Raw genomic sequence first — 23,398 nt, 5'->3', positions numbered from 1 at the left:
GTGTGTGTGTGTGTGCGCGCGTGTGTGTGTGTGTGCGCGCGTGTGTGTGTGTGTATGTGTGTTTGTGTGCGTGTGTCTGTGTGTGTATGTGCGAGTGTATGCGTGCGTGTGTGTGTGTGTGCGTTTGTGCGTGTGTGTGTGTGTGTGTATATGACCATGTGCGTATGCATGTGTGCAAGATACCGTTACTGATACTGTTACCGTGAATGTGTGTGTGTGTGTGTGTGTGTGTGTGTGTTTCAGTGTGTGTGTGTGTGTGTGTGTGTGTTTCAGTGTGTGTAAGTGTGTGTGTGTGTGTGTGTGCGTGTGTCTGTGTGTGTTTTAGTGTGTGTAAGTGTGTGTGTGTGTGTGTGTAACTCTCCAGTTTCTATTTTGCCACACACACACACACATATAAATATATTTATATATATTCACACACACACACGCACACACACACGGAGATGCAAAGACACGCGCAAACACACACACGGACATGCAAAGACACATGCAAACACAAACACACGTATAACGGGTAAGGATTTATTGTAATTATTACGGCCGATTGGTATTGTTTATATCTGCGGTTTTGATTGTGTACAAGGTTCTGTCATTGGAGTACTGTCCCCTTGGTGAAGGTGCTAATGGCGGTTGTAACATGCATTGCTATTGGTTGGTCAGTGAGGGAAGTGGGTTAATGAGTAGTCGTCAAAGTCCCCCTCATTGGACGGCGTAGTAGAAAGGAAGGAAGAGTGTTCAGTCCTGTCATCGAGCCGCGCAGGTTGTAATAGGCGGGTGACGAAAGCTTGAAGTTGTCTCGAAGCTCTTTACTTTAGCGCTGCATAGAGACGGAGGATCGGTTCTTGGCGCGGAGTTTCTGCAGGGTTCCTTCGGAGGTGTCGGCACGCTCCTCAGCATCTTCAAGGTCGGTCTGCACCTTGCGGAACTTGGCGAGGTTCACGGCGGCGATCTCCTCAGCTTCTTCGACTTGTCTCTTGTAGGTCTTGATCTTGGCCTGCAACTTGTCAACAAGGTCCTGGAGACGTTCCTGGTTCTTGCGGTCCTCGTCGCTCTGGAAGGCCAGCTCCTTGACACGTCTGTCGGCCTTGCGCATGTTCTTCTGGGTCTCGGCGTGGCGGCGCTGCTCGCTGTCAAGCTCAATCTCAACCTCGCGCACTCGCTGTTCGAGTTTCTGGATCATCTTCTTGCCTCCTTTGAGGGCCTGAGCCTCGGCCTCGTCCAGTCTGACCTGCATGTCCTTGATCTGGTGTTCCAGGGCCTTGCGCAGTTTCTCCACCTGCATGGAGTGTTCCTGTTCCTGGCGCAGCTCATCGGCCAGGCGGGCAGCGTCGGACAAGGCCTTCTTGGAGCGGTCCTCGGAGTTGCGGAGCTCGTTGTTCATCTCGTCCAGGTCGGTCTGCATTGCCTGGATGTCGCCTTCCAGCTTGCGCTTCTGGCCAGACATGGACGTCACCTGGGCTGCCATCTCGTTCACGCGATCGTTGGCGTCCGTCAGCTCGTTCTCAGCGGCCTTGCGGGCACGCTCGGCGTTCTCCAGGGCGTTACTGAGTCCCTCCACCTCACCGCCGAGGACGGTGCAGCGACGCTCAGCCATGTTGTAGGACTCACGGGCCTCATCACGGGCACGCTGCTCCTCCTCGGCCTTCTGCTCTGCCTCGCGAAGAGACTGCTGCATCTTTTTGTAGTTCTTCTCCATATCAGCCTTGCTGCGGTTGGCCTGGTCAAGAGCGATCTCAAGCTCGTTGATGTCAGACTCCAGCTTCTTCTTCACGCGCATGGCCTCGGCCTTGCCCTTGGCTTCAGCCTCCAAGGAGGCCTGCATGGAATCGAGTGCACGCTGGTGGTTGCGGCGTGTGTTCTCGAACTCCTCCTCTTTCTCTTGGATGCGGCGGTCGATGTCAGAGCGGACCTGAGAGATCTCCAGTTGCGCACGCATCACCTTAGCTTCCTCCTGTTCAAGGGCAGACTCGGCCTCCTCCAGGGCAGCCTGAAGTTCTTCCTTCTCCAGTTCCATACGCTTGCGGGACTTCTCCGACTCATGCATGCTGCAGCCTCCGTCGCTGAGCTGGTCGGTGATGTCGTGGATCTCATCAGCCAGGTTCTTGTTTTCGCGACGCAGGGCCTCAGCGGTATCGTGAGCCTCCTCCATCTGAGCCTTGACCCGGAAGAGCTCGGCGCTGTAGCCACGAGCCTCCTTCTGGGCGTTCTCCAGCTCGGCTTGAAGGTCCTGGACCTTGGCCTGCCATTCGCCCACCGTCTTGTCGAAAGCGCGCTGTTTCTTCTCAAGGTTGTTGGCGTTGGCGTTGGCGCGCTCAACGTCGATCTGGAGGTCCTCTAGCTCGCCCTGGAGACGGGCCTTGGCCTTCTCCAGACCGGCAACCTTGGCCAAGGCGGTCTCGGCGGTCTGCTCGGCCACGGACAGCTTGTTCTGCAGCTTCCTCTTGGACTCCTCCAGCTCCTCGGCGCGGGCAGCGCCCTCACCCTCAAACCTAGAGCGCCACTGCTGGGCCTCGGCGTTGGCCTTGGACAGCTGGCGTTGGAGGTCGGACTTAGCGTCCTGTTCCTCGTCCAGCTGCTCGCGCAGGGCGTCCAAATCCGACATGAGGTTGCGCACCTCGCCGGACAGCTTCTGACGAGCCTGTTTTGTGAGAGTGACAAAAACATGACAGATTGGTTTAAACAAGATTTTCAATCAATCAATCAATATGAGGTTTATATCTCGCGTATTCCGTGGGTACAGTTCTAAGCGCAGGGATTTTATTTATTTTTATTTTTTATGCAATTTATATCGCGCACATATTCAAGGCGCAGGCATTTATTTATGCCGTGTGAGATGGAATTTTTTTTTACACAATACATCACGCATTCACATCGGCCAGCAGATCGCAGCCATTTTGGCGCATATCCTACTTTTCACGGCCTATTATTCCAAGTCACACGGGTATTTTGGTGGACATTTTTATCTATGCCTATACAATTTTGCCAGGAAAGACCCTTTTGTCAATCGTGGGATCTTTAACGTGCACACCCCAATGTAGTGTACACGAAGATTTTATCCAATTTGAACGAATACAACAAAAACAGAAAAATAGGGACACGAAATCAAGTGAACGCTTACATTACGTGCCCCAAATGGACAGATGTTTAAATGCGTCAAGTAATTGTTTAAATAAGTAAGTAAGTAAGTAAGTAAGTAAGTAAGTCTTTAAATTGAATTGAACTATACTTTTTAAGGTGACAGAATAAGCAATGCAAATATGATTTTTTTTTTCATTGCGCCCTCATCCATTGAAGGGTAACTCAATAACAAGAAGAAAGTAAGTAAGTAAGTAAGGAAGTAAGAAAATAAGAAAGTAAGTAAGCCAGTACTTACGCGGATCTCGTCCTCCAAGCTGCGCTTAGCCTCCTCAAGCTGTGACGCGAGCTGGGACTTGTCCTTGGTCAGGGAGCCCACGCGGTGCTCAGCGTCCTCCAGCTGACGGGTCAGGTCGGCGTTCTCCTGCTGCAGGCGGGCCTTCTGGGACTGCAGGTCGTTGATGGCGCGGTTGCCCTCGTCCACCTTGGCGTTCAGCTCCGACATCTGGGCCTCGACCTGTTTGGTCATCTTCTCGGACATACCCTGTTAGCACGAGAAGGAGGTTGAGTTAAGTTACATGGAGATTCTGGGTTGCACTTTGGTAAAGCATAAATTGTTTAATCTTACGTCCTCTTCTCCGACATTCCCTGTTGGCAGGGGGAGGTGGGGTTAACACGTGTTTGAAGTTACATGGAGATTCTGGGTTGCACTGTGGTAAAGCACAAATTGTTTAAAGGCACAGTGCAGCTCACAGCCTTCGTTTTGCGTTTTTGTTGCAGCTGAGTGCATTTACAGTTCAAAAATCCTCCTATGGTAGTAAAACAAACCCACAACTACCCAACGACGACATCTGTGAAGCTCGACAGTTTCTTGTTCACGCGAGTGCATAAATTAACCTAGTTATTACGTGGTGTTTGGTCGGAGTTCGATTCAACTGAGTGATTCCGGCCTCCATTTTGTTTTACACAAACTCATGATGTCTGACAAAGCTTGCTAGTGACGTGTCTTTTTGTGCATGATGTGGTGATCTACCTGATCTAAATTTAGATCCAAAAATAGGTCAAGACCAGCCGGCTCCGAGTACGAAATTAATTCGTAAAAAAATCGCAGTTCTTGACTCTTTGGGTGCAAGTCAATGAAACTTAGTAGTTCTTCTAACGGATAGCTGCCTGAGGTGTGACTAAAAGCCCCAGGGGCTCCGTGCACCTGGATTTGACAAGTTCAGTACCTTTAATCTTACGTCCTCTTCTCCGACATTCCCTGTTGGCAGGAGGAGGAGGTTTGTTTGCTTAACGCCCAGCCGACCACGAAGGGCCATATCAGGGCGGTGCTGCTTTGACATATAACGTGCGCCACACACAAGACAGGAGTCGCAGCACAGACTTCATGTCTCACCCAGTCACATTATTCTGACACCGGACCAACCCGTCCTAGCACTAACCCCATAATGCCAGACGCCAGGTGGAGCAGCCACAAGATTGCCAATTTTAAAGTCTTAGGTATGACCCGGCCGGGGTTTGAACCCACGACCTCCCGATCACGGGGCGGACGCCTTACCACTAGGCCAACCGTGCCGGTGTAACACGAAATTTTTACTCCACGAAAAATATACTCGGGAGTAAATATTTCGTACGAAATTCTTACTCCGAGTACACTTTTCGTACGAGAAAAGAACTCCCCAAGGCACGAAAAAATTACTCCCTCCACAAAATTTTTACTCCCCATTTTTACATTTAGTCAAGTTTTGACTAAATGTTTTAACGTAGAGGGGGGAATCGAGACGAGGGTCGTGGTGTATGTGTGTCTGTGTGTCTGTGTGTCTGTGTGTGTGTGTAGAGCGATTCAGACTAAACTACTGGACCGATCTTTATGAAATTTGACATGAGAGTTCCTGGGTATGATATCCCCATACGTTTTTTTCATTTTTTTGATAAATATCTTTGATGACGTCATATTCGGCTTTTCGTGAAAGTTGAGGCGGCACTGTCACGCCCTCATTTTTAAACCAAATTGGTTGACATTTTGGTCAAGTAATGTTCGACGAAGCCCGGACTTCGGTATTGCATTTCAGCGTGGTGGCTTAAAAATTAATTAATGACTTTGGTCATTAAAAATCTGAAAATTGTAAAAAAAAATTTTTATAAAACGATCCAAATTTACAATTATCTTATTCTCCATCATTTGCTGATTCCAAAAACATATAAATATGTTATATTTGGATTAAAAACAAGCTCTAAAAATTAAATATATAAAAATTATTATAAAAATTAAATTGTCCAAATCAATTTAAAAACACTTTCATCTTATTTCTTGTCGGTTCCTGATTCCAAAAACATATAGATATGATATGTTTGGATTAAAAACACGCTCAGAAAGTTAAAACGAAGAGAGGTACAGAAAAGCGTGCTATCCTTCTCAGCGCAACTACTAAACCGCTCTTCTTGTCAATTTCACTGCCTATGCCGTGAGCGGTGGACTGACGATGCTACGAGTATACGGTCTTGCTGCGTTGCATTGCGTTCAGTTTCATTCTGTGAGTTCGACAGCTACTTGACTAAATGTTGTATTTTCGCCTTACGCGACTTGTTTTTACTTCCAGTAAAAATCTCGTACTCAAAAATGGGATGCGGGCGAAGGGATAATGCCAATAAGTGATCTCGCGCACACGAATGTCGCGCTATCCTCCTTCCACCCCTTCCACCACCAAGACTAACAGGGGACAAGGGAGTAAAAATGTCGTACACCTGGCATGGGAAGTTAAATTGCTCGTGTTGGGGTGAAGTAATTTATTCGTTATTTATTCGTCAGGGGAGTAACATTTTTGTACGACATGTTTACTCGGAACTCACCTGTCTTGGGGAGTAATTTCTCGTGCAATGGGGGAGTGCTTTTTTCGTAAAGGGAGTAACTTTTTCGTACGAAATGTTTACTCCGGAGTAAAAATCTCGTGGGAGTAATTTTCTCGTGTTACACCGGTTTAGGAGGAGGAGGTGAGGTTAACAAGCTTGGGAATTAACAGTTGAACACCTCCTTTTAAGTCCCCACCATTTTAAGACTTCTTTCCTTTTGAGACTCTATTTTCCAGACATTTTGTTCAGGACATCTGTCATAGGGTAGTCACTTTGCGTGAGTTTTCAGGTTTACAAAAACAAATGTTTAACAAACTCTTTACACATTATTTTAATATAGTTTTTGCACTGAAACATTTGACACGCTGAATCAACTAAATGGGTTCAGCGAATAAGATAAATCTCTCTCTCTCTCTCAAACACACACACACACACACACACACACACACACACACACACACACACACACACATACACACACACACACACACACACACACACACACACGCACGCACACGCACAGACAGACAGACAGACAGACACACACACACACACACACACACACATAAATACATTGTTCTCATCTAAAATCACAATTAGTGTCTGCCTTTCATCACCTGCTCACAGCACACACGCGGTTAGTAGGCACTCCGTGCAACGGAGCTCAGATGATACTGAGACACATCGTCGCAGAAGACAGAGTCTGAGAAAAGCACGGCAACACAGGAGTGGAAGTGGCTCAAGGAGCTATACCCGCTGTCGTATGGTGTCCTCGATCTCCAGTTACAGGTCGTTGCGGTCTTTCTCTGACCTGAGGGCATGCAACAGGATGGTCACGCAACACACGGCAACATGCATGGTTAAACGGAATTTGAACTGTGTGTCGGCCTCTCCAGATTAGCGGCGCAGAAGCTGCAAAGTTAGTAAAAGGGGAGAGGGTGACTGTGTGTGTGTGTGTGTGTGTGTGTGTGTGTGTGTGTGTGTGTGTGTGTGTGTGTGTGTGTGTGTGTGTGTGTGTGTGTGTGTGTATGTGTGCATGTCTGTGTGTTCATGTCTGTGCGTACATATCTCTCTCTCCGTCTGTGTCTGTTTCTTTGCGTTTGTGACAGCGTGTAAAGGGAAAACAGTTCAATTCTACACTGGCCAGCCAAGAGTACCTGGAAAAAAGGGGCACTCAATCACACATCAATTTTCTCATGCAACTCCTGTTTTCAAGGACAAGGTCATGCAAGGTCGAGGCCATGCATGTTCACCTTGTTCTTGCCGACGTGCTGGATCTGGGCCTGGAGGTCGTCGCACTCAGCCTTGAGCTGGGACTTCTCCTTCTCGACCCTGCCACACCATAGCAACACCTTAGAAACCATGTCCAACTCGACACACACCATAGCAACACCTTAGCAGCCATGCCTAATTCGGAACACGTCGTAGAAACCCTTTAGCAGCTAAACTCCTGGTCTATTTGCATCATAGTAACAAGTTGGTTAACACAATTCAGATTTGACAGAACATTTTACATGAATGTTGGCAAGCTTTCTGTGGCCGAAGATGGCTGTCAGCTGATGCATTTTCGTAACTTCGTCTAATAAAAATCATGCTTTGCCTTCAATGTCTTGTCCACGAAAACATTATCTTGTTTATTCAAGAAACTACGTCTTCGACTTCATTCTTCCTCGTGATTTAAGAGCTAGTAAGTAACTTTGCTGACTAGAGTCTTCAAATATATGTTTCCTAGTTAAGTTAAAACACAAGTGAATCCAGCCATGGATTTGTACTGACCTGCTCTTGACCTTCTGCAGCTGATCGATCTGGTCGGACATTTCGTTGGCGGCATCCTGGGCCTTCTTGCGCAGAGTTGAAACCTGGGCTTCGTGCTGAAGGGTACGCTCTTCGAGATCACGTCGAAGCTTCAGCAATTCCTGCTCACGTTTCTTGTTCAGCTCAATCTGGGCCGAAGTGGCGCCACCGGCCTCGTCCAGACGCACAGACAGCTCGTCCAGCTCGTTGGACACTTCCTTCTTCTGTTTCTCAACCTTTGCACGGGCAGCACGCTCGGCTTCCAGTTCCTCTTCCAGTTCATCGATACGGGCCTGGAGCTCCTTGATCTTCCTCTGGAGCTGAGCCACGAGGTTCTGTTCGTCCTCCAACCTGGAGCTGAGACCGCTGATCTCCATGTCTTTCCTCCTGACGTTCTCTTCCAGCTCGCGCTTGACGCGCTCGAGCTCCTCCACGATCTCCTGGGTGCCCTTGAGGTCCTGTTCAAGCTTCCTCTTGACCTTATCCACGTCACCACGCTGCTTCTTCTCGCGCTCGAGGTTGTCTTCCAGCTCATCCAGTGTCTGCTCGAGCTTGGTCTTGAGCTTGCTGAGGTGGTTGACCTTGTCCTCTTCGGCCTGGAGGTTCTCCATGGTCTTCTTCTGGGCCTCCTCCATGGCCTTCTTGTCCTTGTTGAGCTTGGCGATCTGTTCGTCCTGCTTGGCCATCTCGTCCTGCAGTGTCAGTATCTGTTTGTCGCGGGTCTGCTTCTCCTGCTCGGCCTTGGCGAGGGAGTTCTCGAGGTCCTCCAAATCAGCCTTGAGATCCTTGACCTCCTCGCCCAGCTTCTTGGTCTTCTCAGCCATCTCGCCCGACTCGTCCTCCTGATCTAGGAGTCGATCCTCCAGCTCCTTCAGCTGCTGCTCGTAGTCGACCTTCTGCGACACTAGCTTCTCGATCTTCTCCTCGGCGTCAGCAAGGTTGTCCTGATCAGCCTGGAGTTGCAGGTAGAGGTCGTTCTTGGCCTGCAGCAGGGTGACGTTCTGCTCTTCGAGCTCCTTACACAGCTTCTCCTTCTTCTCCAGCTCGACCTTGGCCTTCTCCAGATCCTCCTCCTTCTTCTTCATGTCGTCCTCGGCGCGGGCAATGTTGAGGAGGGGCTTGACCTTGCAGTACATCTTCCACCAGAGCCAGTTACGCAGAGCCAGCCACTTGCGGATGTTCCTCTGGATCACGGACAGGCCAATTCTCTGGTCTTGCAGCTTCTTGTACTGCTTGCGCACGAGGTAGCCGCGGATAAAGGCCTGGAACATGGCGATGATCTTGGACAGACGCTCGTCGCGCATCTCCTCAAGCATACCCAGCACGCCGGCCTTGAAGAACACCTTGGTGGTTCCCAGACGGTACTCGTTTGGGTCCAGCTGCAGAGCGGTCAAGATCTTGTCCGTCACCTGCTTGCCGTCCACGAAGCCCGTGGGGATGGCGTTGGGGGCCAGGATGGAGTAGCGCTGCTTGCACTCAGAGTAGATGATTCTGTTGGGGAATCCCTTGCGGCAGATACGGATGCCCTCCAGCACACCGTTACATTGCAGCTGGTGCAACACCAGGGAGGCGTCGATCAGGCCAGGCTCCTTCAACTCGTTAGGGATGAGGCAGCGCACGAAGTGGGGGTGAGTGCTGTACAGGTTCTTCATCAGCTTGTTCAGCGATTCCTTGTGTGTTGAAGAGATAGTCTGGAAAGAGGTAGACTTCTTCTTTTTGACTGGAGCGCCGTCACTGGCCTCGGGAGGAGCAAAGAGGGCCTGCACGAGGTGCTCCTTGGAGTGGGTCAACAGCTCCACAACGGTCTCGTTGAGAGGATCCTTGTTCTTTTCCAGCCAGCCGGTGATGTTGTAGGGCACGTTGCCGGCGTAGTGGTGAAGCTCGAAGTGGGCCGCGATCTGGCCTTGCTTCTTGGGCTTGCCTGGCTTGCTGAAACAAGCGGACTTGCCCAAGTGGTTGCCGTTCAGCTTGTCCAGCAGAGTCTTGTCCGACGACTTGGGGAACATGCACTCTTCCTCCAAGATCGACAGGATGCCCATGGGCTTCTCGATGAGCTCGATGCAAGCCGCCAAGTCCATACCGAAGTCGATGAACGTCCATTCGATGTTTTCCTTCTTGTACTCTTCCTGCTCCAGGACGAACATGTGGTGGTTGAAGAACTGCTGGAGACGCTCGTTGGTGTAGTTGATACACAGCTGTTCGAAGCTGTTGAACTGTAAGCACACGCAGGGTAAACATCTTAAACATCTTCATCCATAATCCACCGTAAACAAAATTAAACTTTTGATTGTTTTGACCATCTTGCCAAACACTGAACACTGGGATTTTTTCCACACACACAGGGTAAACATCCCAAACATGTTTCGTCCACAATCCACCGTAAACAAAATTAAACTTTTGAAAACTTTTGATTCTTTTGACCATCTTGCCAAACACTAAACCTTGAGATAAAACTTCATTTCATTGTTTGTCTGTCCACCATAAAGACCAATGGGTTGATGTACTCGTGAACGTCTTTTGTGGGGTAAAATCAAAGCGTTCCGGTATTTTGTTTGTTAGCTTAACGCCCAGCCGACCACGAAGGGCCATATCAGGGCGGTGCTGCTTTGACATATAACGTGCGCCACACACAAGACAGAAGTCGCAACACAGGCTTCATGTCTCACCCAGTCACATTATTCTGACACCGGACCAACCAGTCCTAGCACTAACCCCATAATGCCAGACGCCAGGCGGAGCAGCCACTAGATCTGCTGGACTAGGCCAACCGTGCCGGTAGCTTACCATTCTTGTGATTGACGTTTGAACAGACAACTAAAGAGACACTTTGGTATTTGATGTTTTGTGGTTTTGATATTTTATAATCTCGCAGCATTTTGGCAAAAGTGATATCGTGAGGACTGGGTGGCCGAGTGGTAACGCACTTGCGCTCGGAAGCGAGAGGTTGCGAGTTCGACCCTGGGTCAGGGCGTTAGCAATTTTCTCCCCCCTTTCCTAACCTAGGTGGTGGGTTCAAGTGCTAGTCTTTCGGATGAGACGAAAAACCGAGGTCCCTTCGTGTACACTACATTGGGGTGTGCACGTTAAAGATCCCACGATTGACATAAGGGTCTTTCCTGGCAAAATTATATAGGCATAGATAAAAAAAAATGTCCACCAAAATACCCGTGTGACTTGGAATAATAGGCCGTGAAAAGTAGGATATGCGCCGAAATGGTTGCGATCTGCTGGTCGATGTGAATGCGTGATGTATTGTGTAAAAAATTCCATCTCACACGGCATAAATAGATCCCTGCGCCTTGAGTCCGAGTCTGGAGATACGCGCGCGATATAAGACTTCATATTTAATAAAAGAACATTGGAATAAATAAAGGGGGAAAGAAAATGTCACTTACTTTGCGCATTGCAAGTTGGAACCCATACATTTCAGCATCATGCACTACCCAAAGGGACCCAGTTTTTTATTCTAATCTTTTTGCCGAGAAAATACTCACGTCGAAAATCTCGAAACCGGCGATATCGAGTACACCGATGTAGAACTGACGCTTTTTCTTGGTGTCGAGTGTCTTGTTGACACGCTTCACCAGCCACTCAAACATGCGGTTGTACAGGGACTTGGCCAGGGCAGACACGGAGTTCACCACCTGCACACCGAGACAACAAATGTTGCATTTCACACCAACAACGCATAACAGTCGTCCATGTTCACGAGGAAGTCGTCTGACAATTGGTTTTGCACACTCGGAAAGCACAGAAAAGTGTGTTGTTTTTGTCTTTTACTGACAAGGAGGCTGTCTAATAGTGGTTTTGAATTCATATAGAGGTAAAAACAGAATAACTGTCTACTTTTTATCAGCATTTCAACTAACACTATTGTGTTTTGTATGAAGAGATGACTAGATGACGACTGCTACGTTTCAAGCAAAGACCTGATTTTTTTCAGACGTCCTCTTCAAAGTGTCAGTAAAATGAACTCCGCTGGAAGAATCTCTTTTACAGTCCAACATCCGTCTCCAGGGTAAAAAAACTTTGTTATACTAGTCGGCCACAGAGTTAAATTTAGCGTTGCAAGCGACACCAAATGTAGTCTAAACACAAACAAGTCGCGTAAGGCGAAATTACTACATTTAGTCAAGCTGTGGAACTCACAAAATGAAACTGAACGTAGTCCGCCGCTAGTGCAAAAGGCAGTGAAAGTGACGAGCCTGTTTGGCGCGGCAGCGGCGCTGTGCTTCATAGCACGCTCTCTTCGTTTTAACTTTCTGAGCGTGTTTTTAATCCAAACATATCATATTTATATGTTTTTGGAATCAGGAACCGACAAGAAATAAGATGAAATAGTTTTTAAAGCGATTTCGGAAATCTAATTTTGATCATAATTTTTATATTTTTAATTTTCAGAGCTTGTTTTTAATCCAAATATAACATATCTATATGTTTTTGGAATCAAAAAATGATGAAGAATAAGATGAACGTAAATTTGGATCGTTTTATAATTTAATTTTTTTTACAATTTTCAGATTTTTAATGACCAAAGTCATTAATTAATTTTTAAGCCACCAAGCTGAAATGCAATACCGAAGTCCGGCCTTCGTCGAAGATTGCTTGGCCAAAATTTCAATCAATTTGATTGAAAAATAAGGGTGTGACAGTGCCACCTCCACTTTTACAAAAAGCCGGATATGACGTCATCAAAGGTATTTATCGAAAAAAAGAAGAAAACGTTCGGGGATATCAATCCCATGAACTCTCATGTAAAATGTCATAAAGATCGGTCCAGTAGTTTGGTCTGAATCGCTCTACACGCACGCACACACGCACGCACACACGCACACACATACACCACGACCCTCGTTTCGATTCCCCCTCTATGTTAAAACATTTAGTCAAAACTTGACTAAATGTAAAAACAGAGTTACATCTGTTGCGCCTCGTGCATACCAGCCGATGTTGGCCCCTGAAGTATTTCTTTTGAGATGTTAATTTTGTGGATAATACCGGTAGTAATGTAGAACGTGTACCAACCTGAGCCATGGTACGTCCCTGGATGACGTACTCAGATCCGACCTTGATCTTGGGCTTGAGGAGCCCCTTGAGCAGGTCACCGGCGTTGATACCCAGAAGGAAGGCCACCTTTTCAGCCTCTGTCAACAGCACAACGCGTGACACATGACATACAGCACAACACGTGACACACGTGAGACACGCGGGCCAATCACAGACGACAGACACACAGGCTTGCTACTCACGACACACTCAGACATGTGACATGTAGGCTGTCGAGCAGGTCTCTAGCGTTAATATTTCTCAGTGTGATATATTACTATATTTCCCGCTACGATGATGGCTGGAATGCCGGAGTCGAGTTCAGAGACTTCAATCCGGGATGAAATCTATTGAAGGTACAGTTTATCCCGGACTAACGTCCCCAACTTTGACTCCTGCATACCGGCCAATATCCAACACAGGGTGTTAAACTGTCATATCGCCCTTTGTTTATAAATATTGTGTTTATTTATGTTATCACCTTACTCGTCATTTTATCGTTGTGTTATATCTCACCAGCAGTTAAACTTGCTTAGTGTGTTATGCTATTTCTTCTCCCTCCACAGCGAGATGTGTAAAAGGGTGTTAATTGATTATATCACCCAACTATTACATATCTAACTGAGTTATATCTGAACAGCAACCATACCTTCTCAGTGTGTTATGTTATTACATCTCCCTCTACAACGAGATGTGCAACAGGGTGTTAACTAATTATATCACCCTACTAAAATATTGATAGGTTGATATAATGTATCATATCACCTTACTAATGTAACATATATTATCCATTTGTGTTATATCTCACCAGCTGTGCCCTCAGACTCGGCCTGCTCGCCCCTCTGCTTGAACTTCATCTCTCCGAAATGCATGATGCAGGCGGTGCACTTGAACATACTCAGCTTCTCGTCTTCGGTGAAACCCAGCACATCGAAGGCGCTCTGGGATGAAATAAGGGAAAACAGATTACCTAAAAGATGTGTGAAATGAAAAGAAGTTGATGTAGAGAGATACACAGAAACACAGACAGACAGACAGACAGACAGACAGACAGACAGACAGACAGACAGACAGACAGACAGACAGACAGACAGACAGACAGACAGACAGACAGACAGACAGACAGACAGACAGACAGACAGACGGACAGACAGACAGAGATGCAATCGATCTAAGCTGCATTTAACAAGACCACCCGACAGACAATTGAACAGACATACAGACGGATGGACGGCCAGAAAGACAGATACACAGAAAAACAGAGAGAGACAGACAGACGGATGGACAGACAGAACGACAGACACACAAACAGACAGACAGATAGACAGGCCATTGTCATTATCGTCATCAAGAGAATCTTAAACACATGAGGCAGATCGCTATATACAGATCTGATAAACACAGTGAAGTAAGCGCTCAGATCGTCATCATTTTGGTCGTCGTTGTCGTCCCCGTGGTCAACTTACATCGGTCACCTTCATCTCTTCTACGTCATCGATACCGTCAACAGTCAAGTGTCCCTGGTTGGCGAAGGTGTAGAGGCCGGGGTCGGGCTGGACCAGCAATTTCTCTGGGGGACAAAAAACACCATATATATATATATATAACACATAACATACAACATAATTATGATAAGAATAAGGATACGATTTCATAACTAAAGTCCTGTGAGGTTATACCCTCATGGAAATTCGGGTTCCTTTCGCAATGGTGAAATCGACACTTTTGACCCTTGTAGATTAAGACTTTAAACCGTTCCCGGCTTTTAGGCATGATGCTGGAGCATACAGTGATTAACAAAAACAAGTATCCCTCTTCAACCATTCTCCGCAGAAAGTTTCGACTGATTCTGGCCTTGGATTTCAATTGTACACTGTTGTGTCTTGAAGACTTGGGCTACAGTTGTTTTTTGTTTTCCTCACAACTATCATATCCCATAGGCTTGTCCTCAAGAGGCGTATATATTTGCCTGTAGGACACTTAATTAATATTCTTCATCCTTGAAGACTCACCGTTGTATGCAGGAATGGCGTTGGAGGTGATCTGGTAAAAGATGTGGTAGTTCCTCTCGGAAGCCTGACAGAACGTGACACGAGACTTCTCCAGCAGGTCTGAGGATCCACACGAGAGTGCATGAATTAACAAAGGCATAAACAACAGCATCAACCCAGTTCAAGAGAGGGCATGCATTAACAAAGGCATAAACAACAGCATCAACCCAGTTCAAGAGAGTGCATGAATTAACAAAGGCATAAACAACAGTATCAACCCAGTTCAAGAGAGTGCATGAATTAGCAAAGGCATAAACAACAGTATCAACCGAGTTCAAGAGAGGGCATGAATTAGCAAAGGTATAAACAACAGTTTAAACCCAGTTCAAAAGAGGGCATGAATTAGCAAAGGTATAAACAACACCCAGTTCAAAAGAGGGCATGAATTAGCAAAGGCATGAACAACAGTATCCCACTTAAAAAAAAATCCCGAACGTATTTGGGTCGCCGGAATGGAAGATGATTATGTACCACTGACAAAAAATCCTGAACGTTTGTGTGGCCGTGTACAATTGACGCTGTAGGAGAGATGAGTTTAAAGCCGAACTTACATGTCTCAATGTCAGCACCGGCAATTTTGCCCTGGGGTCCGAAGTGAATACGGATGAACTTTCCCTGTGAAAGTCAGAACATGTGTTGTCAGCTTTGAACGCTATTACATCAATGACTTTTTTTTCTCTCACAGGAAACGGCTTACAAATACTGGAGTCCCATTTCTTACGGTTGCCAGATTAATTTGAAACAAATATGAACTCGATCTTATTATGTACCTTTACAAAAAGTGTTTGCACTCTTCAAGTGTTTTACTGTTTAAGCACGCCTTCTTTCAAGACACACGCGGGCGAGCTCCAACATATAGACACAGATACACAGGGACATACACACACACACGTGCGCACGCACATACGCACACGCACACACACACACACGCACACACAGCTTAACTTCGGGTTAACGACTTAGACCACAGTCATTATGACTTTTTTTTATCACTTCAGAAACAATTTTGACATTCTGCCCTGTTTCCATCAATGTTTTTTTCAAATTACCCACTGTTAGCTCTCCAATATTCAATTCAATATAAGTTTTCAGTTTTCGACACCCTTCCCATCCCACCAACACCTCTCCCCCAGCCCCCTCCCCCAGCCCCCTTCCCTCATCAAAGAGGAAATCACGGAGGATTTTTTTCTTCTTCTGGAGTTGGTTTCACGATGGCGTTTTATACTTACGAATCGGGAGGAGTTGTTGTTACGCGTGGTCTTAGCGTTGCCGTAAGCTTCCAATACGGGGTTACACTGAACGATCTGATCCTCCAGAGTGCCCTGTGGGTTCCGACGTGGAGGACACACGACAGAGAGAACAAGAAACATTATGCATTAGTCATCGGGGCCAGTGTGGGGCAACAGCAGGTTCTTTGCCTTTGAAAGAAGTTGGGCGTGGAATACATGTTGATATGAATAGGGAGGGGGGGGGGGGGGGGGGGTGGGCGGGTTCCACATGGTTGAGTATGGAGTGATTTGTTCTGCATTGACAAATGTCTCAATGCCAATGTTTCTTTTTTTTTCTCCGGTTTTTGTGAGGGAGGTCCTTGTATGTTTAGGTGCTATGTGCCAAGCTGAAAGCCATACACAGGTGAAATGATGGTATGAGCTGGACTTAAGGGGTCAGGGGTACAGTGACCACAAGTTGTTGTGTTAAAGGCGAAGGGTTTGTTTGGTGTATGGCCGTGTGTGACGGCAAATTCCTCTGCAAGTATGGATGATGTATGTTTTGGGGACGTTGTCGCACAGAAAGACGTGAATAGACAGAGTAGAAGAGAAAGTGTAAAAGCAAATAATCAAACATTGTTCAAGGCAATATAAAAGCATAACACATTAAATACACATAACATTATCATATTTAAAACACGGCAACTGCATTATAAAATAGTCATCAGAAGATATCATTTTATAAAATAACGCACTATGTCCCGCTCTAAGCAAATATTGCAAACACAATTACACATTTATAATCTGTTGCGTTTACTTACAAATCACGAAAACTGCAATCGTGACAATCATATATTAAGATTAAATCAATATCACAGCCCTTAATCAGATTATACATTCCATGGCTTTGCCGTACTGTATTTGTGTATCTGAATAAATACTAAATAACCAAAAGGAAGTAATCGCTCTTTATGCATACGACATGTGTAATGGAGTAAGCGAGAGTTGTACGGAACCTTTCTCCTGGCACCTGAGAGAATAACAAGCATTGAAATGAACAAGCGACTTTAATCCTCAAAAATCATTTCATGAGGATGAAAGTCGATTGTTTATTTCAATGATTGTTATTCTCTCAGGTGCCAGGAAAAAGGTTCTGTACAACTCTCGCTTACTCCATTACACATGTCGTATGCATGTAGGGCGCAAAGTAAGAATCCGGGGCAGAGTTGGAATAATCGGGATTTCCCGAAACCTCATTTGATTTCCAACAAAGCGCCGCATTTCCGGAACTGACGAGCTGCCTCGTTTTAGAAATGGCAACCCTTCGACTGGCACATACAAGTATACCCTTTTCACAGGTCATGAATAAGGTATATGTAAAAGCAAGGTCTTATACAGGAGAAGTCTTGAATTGGGGGTGTGGGGGGAGGGGGGGGGGGGGGGTACACTGTGTAACAATTCTCTGACAGTCAGCGCATGCAGCTAGCTACAGTTGCTGTTGCACGGTCTCGGTCTATTTTGAAAACATTTTTTTTTTTAGAGTAGAGTGTTCGTTTTTTACGACAGGCTGAAATCATCTTTAATTTGAATCAACATTTTGCAACAATCAATCACATCATGATCAATATAGCACACATACTTACACATTACGTTTTATGAGCACATCATCATATGCCAACATGACTTGTATCATTTTACATCGCATTCTAAGAAAGAGCAGAATTCTCATACTATGCGCTCGGTACATTTCTAGAATCGCGTAGCGCAAAGTTGGAATTCCTACAATGGCGGCCATTCATGGAATTCCAACAAAGCGCAGGTCATTTCTGGAAAAGCGCCGATGACGAGATGGGTCGCAACATGCATAAAGAGCGATTACTTCCCTTTGGTTATTTGATATCTTAACAACTCTGCCTTATTTCGTTTAAAGGCATAGAAAGCTGATGAATATACACGCTAATTGCTTTACCCAGAGCTGGAGACAGACTAAATTAAGTTCCCTGCAAAATATTGTGGTCTAGGAGCCCTTAAATGTTGAGATATTTGAATTTTTATTTTGATCTAGATGGTCCTATTTATAGATTTGGCAACACATGTAACGTTGATGCAAGGGAGCTAACACCGCGGCTTTGTTGACATCCTCACTTTTTCAGAGGCTAGAACAAGCTGTAATGCATGTATTATGGTCCGCGCATGGTGACATATCGTCATTATATGGTCTTATGGTGCGTTTGACATCGATTGTGGGCAAACTACACTTTGTAAACACGGGAGTGCGTTAGTATGCCTTTAAGATGAATAAATACTGTTTAAACCAATTAATCATTTTCTCAATATCAATATTATTCATAGATCCGATAACTATGAATATTGTACTCATACTTAGTATACTGATCAACTCATAATTAGAAATAACAAAATCAAACCTCCAAGAAAACATCAATTAACCAAAAGGAAGTAAATGCCCCAAATGCATACAATATGTGAAATGGAGTAAACAAGAGATATACTTAATCCCTCCTCTGCTTCTTTACATCTGAAAGCTGCAAGGGCTCGTTATATTTCGTTAGCTACACAGCATCCAAAAAAATAGCTAGCCAGCAACAGCACGAATCATCGATAGCTCACGGGTTGAGGAGATATACACTGTGGAAACTATTTTTGCGACTGAAAAGTTCCGTAGGCCCTACGCTCTAATGTACGAAATGTACATCTTTGGAGCAAACTACACAAACAAACCTCATTTAAACCAACAACTACAGGTTTCAACACACGAAATCCAATATAAAAACCATGAGTTTGGTTGTTATTTGAATCGAAATCTTCCTTGTATAAATCAATCTGCACAAGCAGTTCTCAAGGCAAGTAACTCTTACACAGTGTTTAGAGACTAGAGTAGTTCCCCTGTCGGATTTCTTCAAACTGGGGCACTTAGACAAAAAGACAGCAATATGTCGATCAATTACGAATTATATTTCGTTTCGTAAACAGAACACACGCAAGCAAATGCACACATCCTTGAATGACAAGAAAATGAAGAGGTTCCATACACTGTCTTGCCTCAGAAAACCGAATTTCATACAGTACTATTTGACGTTGAAACACGAGTGCAAAAGTTCGTCTGCTACTTTGCTACGACGTAAGAAAATTTCCTTCGCGTTACCAACACATGAAAAGAACACAAAAGTATCTGCCTTTATCGCCTCAGCAGAGGAACAACATATGTATGTACTTGATTTTTATATCAAACCAAATAAACTGCTGTAAAGTGTTAGCAGAATTGAAGGATTTTCACGGAACTCTCCAACCGCGCATTAATCACTTGCTTGCGCAGGTAGTCTGGCAGAGTGATTAATACTCGATCACACTGTAGCATAAAAACACCGTTTTTCTTTGAAAATCATAAGAAAGGAGGAATAAATAGGTTACACACCTCGTCTCAATGATAATAAAAAATAATGGTCTCAGTTCGCGGTCATGAAAAAGCTCGCTGAAGCTCGCATTTGTCATGACTGATCCACTTAACTTCGACTATTATTTTTAATATTCACTGAGACTCGGCATGTAACCTCTACGGAACCAATCTCCTGGCACCTGAGAGAATAACAAGCATTGAAATGAATAAGCAACTTTCATCCTCAAACAAGGATGATTGGCGCAAGGTCATATGATCATCATTCTCCATGGCACTCTAACTAACGCTTACGTGCCTGACATACACAAGAACCAGCTTGTATTCCTGACCGGACATAGTCCTCAGATCAAGACTGGTTTTAAGGCGATGTGTGGCACTAAAATTAAACATGGATAATACATGGAACAACCTAGTTTTCTTGGTAGTTATTGAAGTGACTTATAACAATGAATGAAAAATGTGTAAGTATTAAGGGACACAGATCGCCGTTGCTATGGAAACAGCCGCCATATTGGATTTCTAGGAAACGGTTTTACAGCGACATCATACATCAGAAATGCATGATATTTGGCACAAAGATACACATGACTTTTATCTACAATCATAGAGAACGATATGTTTACTGAAGACTACAGTTGAATTTATATTAATTTTTGTAGCAAGGATTAATGAATTTCTAAACGCATATTCATTATACCTTATTTAAAAAAAATATTGTAAATTCAACTATGGTCTTTTCTAAAAAAAAATCGTTCTATATTATTGTAGATACAAGTTATGTGTATCTTTGTGCCAAATATTAAGCATTTCTGATGTATGATGTAGCTGTAAAACCGTTTCCTAGAAATCCAATATGGCGCTGTTTAAGCAAATTTCCATAGCAACGGCAGTCTATATCCTGTAGTATTCACATATTTTTCTTTTATTTTCATAAGTCACTTCAATAACTACCCAGAAAACTAAGTTATTCCATGTATTCTCAAAGTAATTTTGGTGATTTTAGTGCCTCACATCGCCTTAACAGAACAAACACACACATTGTTACAGGGTCGCCTCGAAAGTATCTGTGAGAATCTTAAACAAATGACGCAGAGCGCTCTTTGGAGATCAAATAACCAAAGGGAAGTAAGGGCTCTAAATGCGTACGCCATGTGTAATTGAGTAAGCGAGAGTTATACGGAACCAATCTCCTGGCACATGAAAGAATAACACGCATTGAAATGAACAAGCAAGTTTTGCAAGAAAACATGTTTTTGTTAATTGTGGATATGGTGTTTGTTTCTGGATCACTCTGCATGCATTTTCAGTCTCATTCATCATGCCAAATGTATAGCGACAAAGTCCAAAAACTGTTCTCTCTTTATTCAGAATTTGAACACGTTCATATTCAATCACATCATTGTGCAAGTTGAAACCACGCTTCAGCGCCGAGGTTCGGAACATCTAGTTCCGCTACGAACAAGTAAAACACCAACCGTCTACAAAATACAAATAAATGTATCACACGTATGCTAGCACCACAGGCGGTGAACATGTAAGGAACGCATATTGGGAAGGGAACATTTCTGTCAACTGTGGGGGGAAACTAGTGTTGCATCTCAGGTACTAGGGGAAAGGCTTGGAGACCAATCCGATGGTTTCAGTGTTAACGTTCTTGGACAACTCAACTAATATTATCAATTAGTACTTATATCTAAATATATTTTTTAAGTTGTTGTCTTTCGTTTGTCTTTATGTTACATGCACTACCACTGCATTTTCTCCATGTGAGATAATAAAGTTAATTTGATTAAATTTGATTTGAACTCATTACACGCCTGTCAGTGGACGAAAATGGGGAATGTCAGGGCGTGAAGATTGGGGACAGATAGCTGAAGGTGTATTTGGGTAATTTGTTTTTTGTAAAATAAGGTTTGCTGCAACCTGGGTGTTTCTACTAGCACACAACATGACTACAAGACACACCAAAGACAAAGTTCTTTCTTGTTTACAGTTCTTGTGGCGTTTGCAAAAGGATGTTGTCTTTCGTTGTTTTTTCTTTTTTTCTTTTTTATGTCTTGATTGTATCATTAACAACGAAAATATAGACGGTCAACTCTTGACCAAAGTAAGGTAAGAATCTTTTTTATGTCTTGATTGTATCATTAACAACGAAAATATAGACGGTCAACTCTTGACCAAAGTAAGGGAAGAAGGGAAGGAACTCTGTCATACCAGGATGCAAAGGGAGGGAAAGGGAAGGATTGCGGGTGACACGCGCGTCTACCTTCTTGCTCGTTGTTTCCGGCGCGGGCTCATCCTCCTTCTTGCCGGTAGCAGCAGCTACAAGGGCAAAGTACTGGATAACCTTTTTCGTGTTCTCTGTCTTCCCGGCTCCGGACTCTCCAGTGACCAACACAGACTGGTTCTCGCGATCTTGCACCATGAACTGGTAAGCGTTGTCAGCGATGGAGAACAAGTGAGGAGGCATCTCAGTCTTCCTCTTGCCTCTGTACTTGTCCACGATGCTCTGGGTGTAGATGGGCAGCCTCCTGTAGGGGTTAATGGCCAGGCAGAACAGGCCGGAGTACGTGTAGATCATGCCAGCCTGGTAACGGGACCTCAAGTTGTGGAGCACAGAGGCCTCGTTGAGGTAGGTCATGTTGGCCATATCCTCGATCTTCTCGTACTTGGGAGGGTTCATCTGCTGGATGTCATCCTTCTGGAAGGTCTTTGTCGCGCTATTCGCGACGAGCTTGACAGTGATCTCGTCACCCTTTGTGCTCTGGATCTCAGCTGCATCAAAGCCACCCTTTTCTGTATCGGGAACCCAGCAGCTCTTCTTTCCGTCGAAGGCCTGGGTCTGTTCCTTCAGCAACTTCTTGCGGTCGACGGCGAGGTACTTGAAATCCTCATCGTTGGGGTCGTAGCCTGCCATAGTGAATGAGTATGAAGCGTGTAGACCGAGGTCTAGTCTTCAGAAACGAAATAGCAAAAGTAGTGAGAATATCCCGCAGTCTGGAAGACAGGAGACCGGCGACAGAACAACGATCTCAAGCTGTTCTGAGGTGATGGAGAAAAGCCGAGCTGTATATACCCCAACCTCTCATTGCCTGACCTGGGATGATGCAAAACGGTCAGCCATTGGTCCGGGCGAGGGAGAGAGACGAAGAGACAGCGCGTGAAACTCTACCATCAGGCCTAGCTGTATATGGAAGAGAGCGAGCCAGCCAGCCCAGAACGTGTTGCCTGTGCCGGAATACCTTGTTCTCGTGCCGATGTTTGATGTGCATGCACAGAGCGGCGAGGTTGCCTAATGAGAAGAGAGAGAGAGAGAGAGAGAGAGAGAGAGAGAGAGAGAGAGACAGAGAGACAGAGAGACAGAGACAGAGACAGAGACAGAGACAGAGACAGAGACAGAGAGAGCTAGTGTGTGTGCGTGCGTGCGTGCGTGAGTGTGTACGTGTGTATTTGTGTGTATGTGTGTGTGTGTGTGTGTGTGTTTGTATATATATATGTGTGTGTGTGTGTGTGTGTGTGTGCGTGCGTGTGCGCGCGAGTGTGAGTGTGTGTGTGTGTGTGAGTGTGTGTGTGTGTAAGTGTGTGTGTGTCTGAGTGTGTGCGTGAGAGAGAGAGAGAGAGAGAGAGAGAGAGAGAGAGAGAGAGAGAGAGAGAGAGTGTGTGTGTGTGTGTGTGGGATGTAATAGAGAGAGAGAGTGGGTGTTTGTATGCGTGTGTATGCGTGTGTGTGCGTGAGTGTGTGTATGTGTGCGTATGTGTGTATGTGTGTGTGTGTGTGTGTGTGTGTGTGTGTGGTGTGTGTGTGTGTGTATGTGTATGTGTGTGTATGTGTGAGTCTGTGTGTGAGTGTAGAGCGATTCAGACTAAACTACTGGACCGATCTTTATAAAATTTGACATGAGAGTTCCTGGGAATGATATCCCCGGACGGTTTGTTTTATTTATTCGATAAATACCTTT

At 45.2% G+C, this 23,398-nt stretch overlaps 1 protein-coding gene across 1 annotated transcript; it reads right to left on the bottom strand.

Annotated features, from left to right (window-relative positions):
- Window positions 1–508: 508 nt before the first annotated feature.
- On the bottom strand, window positions 509–22,493 carry LOC138969316 (myosin heavy chain, striated muscle-like). The gene is made up of 12 exons (XM_070342082.1): window positions 21,706–22,493; window positions 16,046–16,138; window positions 15,368–15,431; window positions 14,778–14,876; window positions 14,232–14,335; window positions 13,574–13,706; window positions 12,745–12,863; window positions 11,214–11,363; window positions 7,702–9,932; window positions 7,179–7,257; window positions 3,374–3,619; window positions 509–2,638 (listed from the first exon to the last, which is right to left on the bottom strand). Exons 1-12 carry the CDS (start codon window positions 22,354–22,356, stop codon window positions 812–814), a joined length of 5,796 nt encoding a protein of 1,931 aa, XP_070198183.1. The 5' UTR covers window positions 22,357–22,493; the 3' UTR covers window positions 509–811.
- Window positions 22,494–23,398: the final 905 nt, after the last annotated feature.

The sequence above is a fragment of the Littorina saxatilis genome, linkage group LG6 (genome assembly GCF_037325665.1).
Source record: "Littorina saxatilis isolate snail1 linkage group LG6, US_GU_Lsax_2.0, whole genome shotgun sequence".
In the NCBI taxonomy this organism is placed as follows: Eukaryota; Metazoa; Mollusca; class Gastropoda; order Littorinimorpha; family Littorinidae; genus Littorina; species Littorina saxatilis.
Note: the sequence above shows the minus strand (reverse complement) of the source record. Positions and strands in the feature narration are given on the sequence as shown.